The sequence below is a fragment of the Chelonia mydas genome, chromosome 3 (genome assembly GCF_015237465.2).
Source record: "Chelonia mydas isolate rCheMyd1 chromosome 3, rCheMyd1.pri.v2, whole genome shotgun sequence".
NCBI classification, from domain to species: Eukaryota; Metazoa; Chordata; order Testudines; family Cheloniidae; genus Chelonia; species Chelonia mydas.
This window is the reverse complement of record NC_057851.1, coordinates 83,552,501-83,563,087: the sequence shown is the minus strand read 5'-3', so window position 1 is coordinate 83,563,087 and position 10,587 is coordinate 83,552,501. Positions and strand designations below refer to the sequence as shown.

At 43.6% G+C, this 10,587-nt stretch overlaps 1 protein-coding gene across 2 annotated transcripts in view; it reads left to right on the top strand.

Moving 5' to 3' along the window:
- Nucleotides 1–1,345: 1,345 nt before the first annotated feature.
- Nucleotides 1,346–10,587, top strand: part of LAMA4 (laminin subunit alpha 4) — a 153,929-nt gene continuing 144,687 nt past the window's right edge. Inside the window, exon 1 of one of the 2 annotated variants that reach the window (XM_037894659.2) lies at nucleotides 1,346–1,972. In XM_037894659.2, coding sequence (XP_037750587.1) covers nucleotides 1,772–1,972 — 201 coding nt within the window. In that variant the 5' untranslated portion in view covers nucleotides 1,346–1,771. The remainder of the gene's footprint in view (nucleotides 1,973–10,587) is intronic. The other variant, XM_043542824.1, reaches the window with a different exon arrangement.

Here is a 10,587-nt window from a genome sequence, read left to right as displayed (position 1 = left end):
TCTGCCTGCTCTTGGGCGGGAGTTAGCTTTCCCCGTGGCTGCTGCACAGCCAAGAACGGCTGTAGTGCTTTGTGCTGCAACCACTGTTGCTTCCTATATGCCTGCAAAAGTTCCCAAATCCCAAAAGCACTTGAAATCACCCACATCGTTATTGAAAGCTCCCTCAGTTGATACTATTTAAAGTAATTTACAAGGGGAGGCAAGAATCTGCTTTCAGGTTGAAGCCTGATAAGTCAATTTCAGTCTGAGGTGAATTAGGACATCTGTGTTATAAACCACTGAAGAACAGGGTGTATAGTGGTGTGACATACCGGGGTACAATTCAGACCAATGGAGGACTGTGGCACCCCCGCCCTGCAACCTTGGGTGCCTTACAATGCCTTGCTGAAGTTGTTCCCATCTGGGTCACTCACAAACAGACTTCCAGCATGCAAGCCGGACACTGAGCATCTGTGTGTAACTGCAGCCTGCCAACTACACCCTGGCTCTCACCAGTCTTGGTTATACTACAGACTGACCCCAACATACCCGCAGTCCTGGATCTTCCCCCAGCAATGTATATCCTGTACTGTCCAGCCCTCTCCTGAACAATACAAATATATTAAGTCCGATATTCCTTTAAGGGACCCCGTATGTCACAAATGGATTCAGCACTGAGCCTTACGTGAGGGGGTGCACAGTGATATAATTATGTCCGGACCTTGTCCAAAAATCTTGGAAAGGTTACTTAGTCTGATGTAGTCCTCATGAGATTATAGTCAGAAAATAAGAGGTCTGCTATGGATGTGCTTTCATACACTGAAAGCCTTGTTTCTGGGGACTCACAAAGCATCTCTTGAAAAGGAAAACAAGATGCTCTTTGTAAATAAAAGTTCATGCATTTGAGTAATGAAGTCATTTTCCAAAACTGCAGTGAATGATAGTCTTTTGCACAAGCAGACATGAAAATGGGAGGTGAGGCTCAGGAAAAACGGGGGTTTTCAATTAAGCATATTAGCTGGACGGTTTCAATAAGACCGATATCTTCCATTCTCTCACACAAGCATGAAATCTTGATCAACAGAAAAGCCACCTAGCCCCTATTAACACTTGACACATTCTGAATCTTGATCCCCCTGCCCACGCCCATGCTCCCCCTCCCAAGTAGGGACCTCTAAAGTTTTTAATAAATCTGGCACCTTTCTGTCTTTGGCTGAATAAATAAGAAGTGCTAAAAAAATAATCATGAGAGTTGATTCTTATTCTGGAGCAATCAGATTATGTCCTAACTGGGGGGTGGGAGGGGAGAATAAAGGTCTGACCTCAGTTTCTGAATGGCAAAGTTTGAGTGGGAGGATCCCAAATCTAAAGGTAAAAAGGAATGATGTGAACATATGAAGGAAGCCAGAGCCCTGAATACAGACTCAGTCTGTATCCTGACAGAGTGGAGATAAGGTGGCTGGGGAGCTGTGGTGCTTTCCTGGAATACAATCTGTGTTTGACACTCTCTGTTTAAGCACTGCCCATCTGCATGTTATTCAGCTGAAGCCTCTAGGGAAAAAGAGGAGCCACAGGCACAGACTGCGAGCGAGGGAGGAAGCAAAAGAGCTTTTCTTTTTTAAATAAGGATCTGGTCAGACTGCCTTGAAGTGCCACATCTGGAAACTGAAAGCTGAGAGAAAGTTAAAATATCTGAGGCACTACTAAACGAAGGGGGGTGGGGGCTGATTGCAGAAGTGGGTAAACAATTACTAAGAAGCTAGAAGACCACTGCTGGATGTAAGGGGAGGAAATGGCTTTGATCTCAGCCTGGCCCCTTGTTTTTCCTATATTATTCTTCTTGGGATGTTTCTTCTCCAGCACTGCCTCAAGCGAGGGCAGCGTTTTTCATTTTGACATTGAAGGTAGCTCAGCGGTCAGCAATCAAGAATCCGCTGTTATCAGAGGGCAGCAGCAGTCAGTTGCTACTGGAAGTTGGGTGCCTTTTGCTGAGGTACAGTAACTCCATTCTCTCTCTAGAGTCTGAGCTTTCTCCTTTCATGTTCTTGTGGTGAAATTCCCATCTGGATAAAGTTAGTTTAATCATTTGAACCTTCAAGTGATATTGTAGTTTTGTGGGGGGATTTTGGACGTTGCATTTCAGGATAAAAGAGAAATTTCAGACTTCAGAATAGGCACATGCCCTGCCTGCTTTGAATAAACAGCTGTACTATATAAAGTGGTACTAGCTTAGCATGTCTCTGACTTTCCTGCCAGCATAACTAAATAGGCCTGCCCAAACAGAGTTAGTTTACAAGGGTTAATTGTCACAATAGTCACTGGATCCCTAAATTCACTTGGATTTCCAGAAAGAGTTTGCCAAAAAAAAATTTACTATATTACAGAAGTTTTTCTTTTGTCTCTTACATAAAATCCAGCTCTAGAAATTGAGGTTCCTTTTGTGGTTAGAGTAAAGTTAATAAATCAAAGGGTATGTAGGAAACTGCCTGCAAAGAAAACACCTGCATAGATTTTAAACATTACAGAAAGTATGATAGTAGGACTAATGACAGAAGAAATCAGGAAGTTCCTAAAGTTATTTTGTTGTGGTAAGTTTTCTTGCAATCTTTTCTTCTTGAAGTTACTTTAGACTTCTGGTTTCAGTAAGGCTGCATCTGAGCTGAACTATTTTAAAAAAAACTGAGAAGAAAATAAATGACTTCAAGGCACTCTAGAGACAGATCAATGTCGCATGTGTGGGAGATACAAAGTAGGAGGCAAATTAAGTCACCTAAGGTCATGGGAAGGGAAAGAGTAATTGCTGTAGCATAACATCAGAAAATGAGAGAGAAAATGAAAAAGGAGAGATAAGCACAGCTGTGTTGATATCACAGTTATGACACTGATATCTTATGTCATGAAACTAAATGTTTTTACCATGCTTTGATTACTAATGATAATAACCATGAAAGTAAATGTACAGCATCCTGGAAAAAAATCTTCTGGGACAATAGGGCTTCAGTATAAGGCCAAATTTGATTATGCAAACCTCACCCACATTACTGTACTTCCAAACAGCTGAGGAATCTCAGGAAAGGCCTGCCCACTCCACTACTTCTCTGGGGCGAAATGTGACCTACGTGAGAAAGTGTTGAACCTAAAGTTTGCCCAGCTTAATATGTAGGCAGGGGGGATCTTGCCTGGGTCTGGATACATTCCATAATGTAGGAAGTGCGTCTCTTCTCCACAGGCTTGGAATTAGCCACTGGGAAACAGTATCTCCACCTGTTGCTTACAAAATGGAAAGTCCCTGAATGAATGCTTGATTTAAGAGACAAATGGGTTTTGTAACTGAGTTTCACAGGATAACGGGCATAAGCTTTTAACAGATGAAACTCCTAGCCTTTCTGGGTATAATCACACTGAATGACTCCACAAAACCAGACTGCGTGTGCTTCGTTTAACCTATTGGACTTTACACCAGGAAAGTGCTGAGTGATAGTTTGCACACGGCTTAGGAAAGACACTCTCTGCCACCCCCATTCACGGATGAAGATATATGAAAGGTGTAATTTGTTCTATTTTATTTTATCTTTTAAATAGTTAATATTTGCACTAAGGCCTGATTCACTGAAGCCAATGGAAGTCTTTCCACTCACTTCTGTGGACACTAGATCTGTCCCTAAGCACTGAATCTTATCCCCTGCTCCAATGGTGCAGAGGGCCCTACTTGCAGAACCACTGAGGCTCCATTGTGAGGAATGGGAGCTGGATTTCAGCCCCTACATGATGGAGGTACATGCCCTGTGTGCTTCAGAGCCCAGCTGCATGGCAACTCCCTGTCTGGCCATGTACAGACATTCTTTTGGGGCAGGGCAGGTGGATCTGCTGCTGCATGGATCCACTGCCCAGTGACCCCTGGGTTAGAATTGGTTGCTAGGGCTGGTAAGACTACTCCAGGCCTGAGAATGGAGTAGAGGTCAGAGAGCAGCTCTCTTTCTCTCTGCAGCCTGAGTGAAGAAGACTCCTCCCTCAAGCCCTCACAGATTTCCCCAGCACCAGCCCAACTATTCAGGCTGGGCCTTGGGAACAGGATTTCTCCCTAAGTGTGCATTTTAAAACTAGCCGTTTTGTGAGCTTGAGCTCTTTATCCACAATCAGCGTGAACCGCAGTAGAGACTCCCTTACATAGCCCTGCTTGAGTCTACTCCTTAGTCTAAACATTGGCTCAGGCCTATAACTCCCCCAAGCAGACAGAGGCTGCTAGTCATGCTGAACAGTGCCGAATTATACAGCGGGTAGGTTTATGAGGTAGAGTTATAGAACCACAGAATCGTTGTATGTAATGCGTCCTGGTAGACTATGGTGCCAGTGAAGGCCTGTACTTAACCGCAAAGCAAACAAACCACAATATAGCCAGAATGTAGGTCTAAACCACAAAGAATTCATGACATTTATTCATGTGGCATTAATACTATACAGAGTTTGCCCTGCAAACCATTCTTATTTAGATAATGCACTGGCAAATATGAAGGATTAGAAATACAGTGGGTGGGAACTTCTAAAAATACATACTTTTTTGGCTGGGTTTACATTGGTGTGTTGTTCTTAAATTCTGCTGAGGCTGTGATACTATGAACCTATTGAATAATTGAAGGGAAGCAGAAGAAAGCCTGTGGTACAAGGGAACACACTGGTCAATATTTCTTAGCCTTTTACTTTTCTCCTTTTCCTGATTTGATAACCTAAAAACTAATGGTGAATGGAAGAACTGGTTTTAGAAAAATTCAGAACCAGCTGGAATTTTAGCCTACCTGTGTATCTGATTTGAACCCCAAACCCTTTTATGCTTGATACAAGAATATTAAATACCTGAATGTCATGTGAGAGTACTGAATCCCAGTAACTGGACAGACCCTCGAGGACGGGTACCCATACATCTTTATACTCTGCTGTCCTTTTACAAAAAACTCCCCAATAATGCACCGTTCCTAGCTCCATGCAACACATACAACTTCCCTGGAAGAGGAGTGAAACTTTGTTCAGGTCATTCAGGGAGCTCCGGTTAATCCAGGTAGCACGGGTAATGCTAGCAGTGAAGATACAGTGCTGCAAGCTGCAGTGTGGGCTAACCACTCCAGTACAAGCTTCATGGGAAGCATGGGTAAGTACTTGGGTTTTCATGCCTAAGCTCATGCTGTTGCCTCTTCAATGCTATTGTTACCCACACTAGCTATATTAAAGTTAGTATGGGTATGCTTATCCATGCTTCAATCACACCTTGATTTGCAGTGTAGCCGTACCCTAGCAGTCTAGTGTGCTGGTCAGTGTTGTTCATACCGTAATGGACTTTCCCTCCTACACATGGCTTTCCATCCATTTCCTACATCCTTTCTTTCTCTGTAGTTCAGATGCTTCTGTAGTGTTGCTCCCCACTGGCACAGCTAGCTCTGCCATTAGTCCTTCCGTAGTACAGGATCCAGGGTGTCTTCTTGAAGAATGCAATACCTTCTCGGAAGGGTTTGATTTGAGCAAGTACTGGGTCATGAACTACCAATCAATGGTTCCTTTGAAAGTAATAAGAGAAGTGGGCTAGATTTGCAAGTACTAAGGATGGGAGATTTCCTTCCAAAGTTGGGGCTAGAGAAGAATTTAGCAAAAGGCATCCAGGTGAGAGAGAGGAGCAAAATCAGTAGGGAGAATTTGTATTAGGAAAGTAAGCATGAGTATAAATAGGGTCGCTGGGATTCTGTTTCTGAGACTGAGCCTAGACATTGCTGTTCATAGGCATATTAGGAAGATAGGTATGAAAAACACATTTAAAAGCATCAGAACTTTTAGTGGCTTATTCAAACCTTCCAATAATTTTAGATTCCCTAGCACATGAATGAGGTGAGGGGAAAAGCATCACAATACAGGACTGGGGGGATGTATGGACAGATAGCAGTTTGCACAGGGCCAAATTAATCTTTTGTGTTACTATGCTGAAGTTAATGGATTTAGGCCAGGAATTATTTTTGCCAAATGTAGAAAATTTAAAATATTTTATTGGAAAGGTTCTGCTTAGAGACAGCCAATTTTTGAATACATCAGTGTTTGAGAACAATTGGGTTATGGTTTGGACAGTTACAAAAGTCAGACACCTTTTGCAAAAGTGAGACCTTGGTCTAGATTCAAAGTTCACACACTGATTTTGGGGTGTCCAGGTCTGGGAGCATTGAGTGGACCCATCTCTATTCTAGTAACAACCCAGACAAGATAAAAAAAAAATCAGGATTCAGCTCTGTGAAGAGGTAGTTAGTTACCAACATGTAATAAAACCGTTTAAAAATAAGTAGAATAAGTGTTAGAATTTGATCTGCAGACTGACAAGCAGATTTCTTTTGAGCTCTGTAGTTGTATTTTTCAGTGGTTTTCATTATAGAGCCCCATAAATGCGAACAGCGCTTTGCAAAACACTGGAATTGTTTGTAATCTAAGACAGACAAACATTAAACATTGGACAATGGTTCAGGTGTCTGAATGGAGACATGGCCCTGATTCAGCGTTGCCCTGAACCGGGTGTAGTTATTTAACCCAGTGCAATGTGAGGGTAAAATGCTTCTGGTCCAGAATGATAACATTTTACATCTACCAGGCACTGGTGTTAATGATTATATAAGGTGTAGAGCAATGGTGAATGGGGCCCAACACTGCTGAGGAACTCAGTGTAGGAAGGATTAGTGGAAGAAGGGGGCTCTAAGGAAGGATTCGAAGGAGTGGTGTTGGACTACTGAGCAAGAAAAGACAAAGTGTATGCCAAACATGGGGAATGTCAGGAAAGAAGGGAGGAAGCAACAGTGGGAGATGAAGGGAGCACTATAGAGACAGACCTGAGAAAAGCAAGAGGCAGCATAGGAGGCACTGACAACAGAGATGTAGGGAGTAATGAAATTATGGGCATCTTAATAGTACAGACAGAGGTGACTGAACTTGCTGCAGTAGGAGAGGAAGCCAGCTCAGGGTTTTGGGGGAGTAGGGGTGATATCATAGGAGTGATAGGGAAAGGAGATTACTTTCAGCAACAGCATTTTTGGTAGACTAGAGAGCAGAAAGGTGCCATGGGAGAGAGAGATCCCGTGAGGAAAGGCTTACAGTAGTTGAGGCAAAAGGAGCCAATGAGTGCCATCAAAATAGGAAGAGTAGTACTTCTTATAAAGTTCTGGCTGACAATGAAAGCCCACACCTTAAAATAATAATGAAATGATGTATTTGACAGCAGTTCATTCCCATATTTGACTTATCCCAATATCCTTTGGCCTAAATTCCCAAAAGCTTCTAGTGATATTTTGGATGCTTCATTTTTGGGTACCCAAGTAAAGAGGCCTGATTTTTTATAAAGTGATGACCAAAAATAGCTGGACCAAAAATAGGTGAACCCTTCTGAAAATCAGGCCCCTTTGTCAGGCATCTGAATTTAGGTATTCAGAAATTGGGGTACTCAAAAATCACTTGAAAACGTAGGCCTCAAAGTAACCATAATCAAAAGTGCCATTCCCAGCAATAAAAATTGGCATGGAAAGACTTAGGGACCCTTTTGACGGAAACACAGTTTGATCCCTGCTTTTGGTATGCGTCCATTTCAAACAAACCAAAAGGGTTTTTAACCTGACAAAGATCTTTACATTTTTTTGACTAGTGGGAGCTCACTGTGTAAAAAGCAAATCTTATAATGAGTTTCATTTCAGACCCTCAAGGGTTATGTTAGGTTAACTACCATAATGGGTAATTTGGATTTTTTGCTGCTGTGTGTTCCTGGTGTGACAGGGTTATGTTCTGAGAAAAGTCCATTAATGATGAGGATGTTTAACTGCAGATGTTTGCATTTCCAACTTAAGTTTCTCATCAAAGTTTTAATGAAAATCAGCTGCAGGAGTTAAGCAGCCAGCCCGAAATCCCTTAAATCATGAAGCAAATGGAATTAGAGGACTGAGTGGATAGTGGGAAAAGTTGTGTGTTTCAAGTTTAGTCAAGAAGATGAGAGTCTGTGCTTAAAATGTAACCAGCAAAATAATATGAACTGCAGCTAACAGAGACTTGGAATAACAGAGATTTGGTGGGATAACTCACATGACTGGAGTACTGTCATGGATGGATATAAGCTGTTCAGGAAAGACAGGCAGGGCAGAAAAGGTGGGGGAGTTGCACTGTATGTAAGAGAGTAGTATGACTGCTCAGAGCTCAAGTATGAAACTGCAGAAAAACCTGAGAGTCTCTGGATTAAGTTTAGAAGTGTGAGCAACAAGGGTGATGTCGTGGTGGGAGTCTACTATAGACCACCGGACCAGGGGGATGAGGTGGATGAGGCTTTTTTCCGGCAACTAACAGAAGTTACTAGATTGCAGGCTCTGGTTCTCATGGGAGACTTCAATCACCCTGATATCTGCTGGGAGAGCAATACAGTGGTGCACAGACAATCCAGGAAGTTTTTGGAAAATGTAGGGGACAATTTCCTGGTGCAAGTGCTGGAGGAACCAATTAGGGGCAGAGCTCTTCTTGACCTGCTGTTCACAAACCGGGAAGAATTAGTAGCGGAAGCAAAAGTGGATGGGAACCTGGGAGGCAGTGACCATGAGATGGTCAAGTTCAGGATCCTGACACAAGGAAGAAAGTAGAGCAGCAGAACACGGACCCTGGACTTCAGAAAAGCAGACTTTGACTCCCTCAGGGAACTGATGGGAAATAACATGGGAGAATAACATGAGGGAGAAAGGAGTGAAGGAGAGCTGGCTGTATTTTAAAGAATCCTTATTGAGGTTACAGGGACAAACCATCCCGATGTGTAGAAAGAATAGTAAATATGGCAGGCGACCAGCTTGGCTTAACAGTGAAATCCTTGCGGATCTTAAATACAAAAAAGAAGCTTACAAGAAGTGGAAGATTGGACAAATGACCAGGGATGAGTATAAAAATATTGCTCGGGCATGCAGGAGTGAAATCAGGAAGGCCAAATCACACCTGGAGTTGCAGCTAGCAAGAGATGTTAAGAGTAACAAGAAGGGTTTCTTCAGGTATGTTAGCAACAAGAAGAAAGTCAAGGAAAGTGTGGGCCCCTTACTGAATGAGGGAGGCGACCTAGTGACACAGGATGTGGAAAAAGCTAATGTACTCAATGCTTTTTTTGCCTCTGTCTTCACGAACAAGGTCAGCTCCGAGAATACTGCACTGGGCAGCACAGCATGGGGAGGAGGTGACCAGCCCTCTGTGGAGAAAGAAGTGGTTCAGGACTATTTAGAAAAGCTGGACGTGCACAAGTCCACGGGGTCGGATGCGTTGCATCCGAGAGCGCTAAAGGAGTTGGCGGATGTGATTGCAGAGCCATTGGCCATTATCTTTGAAAACTCATGGCGATCGGGGGAAGTTCCGGACGACTGGAAAAAGGCTAATGTAGTGCCCGTCTTTAAAAAAGGGAAGAAGGAGGATCCTGGGAACTACAGGCCAGTCAGCCTCACCTCAGTCCCTGGAAAAATCATGGAGCAGGTCCTCAAGGAATCAATTCTGAAGCACTTAGAGGAGAGGAAAGTGATCAGGAACAGTCAGCATGGATTCACCAAGGGCAAGTCATGCCTGACTAATCTAATTGCCTTCTATGACGAGATAACTGGTTCTGTGGATGAAGGGAAAGCAGTGGACGTGTTGTTCCTTGACTTTAGCAAAGCTTTTGACACGGTCTCCCACAGTATTCTTGCCAATAAGTTAAAGAAGTATGGGCTGGATGAATGGACTATAAGGTGGATAGAAAGCTGGCTAGATTGTCGGGCTCAACGGGTAGTGATCAATGGCTCCATGTCTAGTTGGCAGCCGGTATCAAGTGGAGTACCCCAAGGGTCGGTCCTGGGGCCAGTTTTGTTCAATATCTTTATAAATGATCTGGAGGATGGTGTGGATTGCACCCTCAGCAAGTTTGCAGATGACACTAAACTGGGAGGAGAGGTAGATACGCTGGAGGGTAGGGATAGGATACAGGGGGACCTAGACAAATTGGAGGTTTGGGCCAAAAGAAATCTGATGAGGTTCAACAAGGACAAGTGCAGAGTCCTGCACTTAGGACGGAAGAATCCAATGCACCGCTACAGACTAGGGACCGAATGGCTAGGCAGCAGTTCTGCAGAGAAGGACCTAGGGGTGACAGTGGACGAGAAGCTGGATATGAGTCAACAGTGTGCCCTTGTTGTCAAGAAGGCCAGTGGCATTTTGGGATGTATAAGTAGGGGCATTGCCAGCAGATCCATGGACGTGATCGTTCCCCTCTATTCGACACTGGTGAGGCCTCATCTGGAGTACTGTGTCCAGTTTTGGGCCCCACACTACAAGAAGGATGTGGAAAAATTGGAAAGAGTCCAGCGGAGGGCAACAAAAATGATTAGGGGACTGGAACATATGAGTTATGAGGAGAGGCTGAGGGAACTGGGGATGTTTAGTCTACGGAAGAGAAGAATGAGGGGGGATTTGATAGCTGCTTTCAACTACCTGAAAGGGGGTTCCAACGAGGATGGATCTAGACTGTTCTCAGTGGTAGCAGATGACAGAACAAGGAGTAATGGTCTCAAGTTGCAGTGGGGGAGATTTAGGTTGGATATTAGGAAAAAC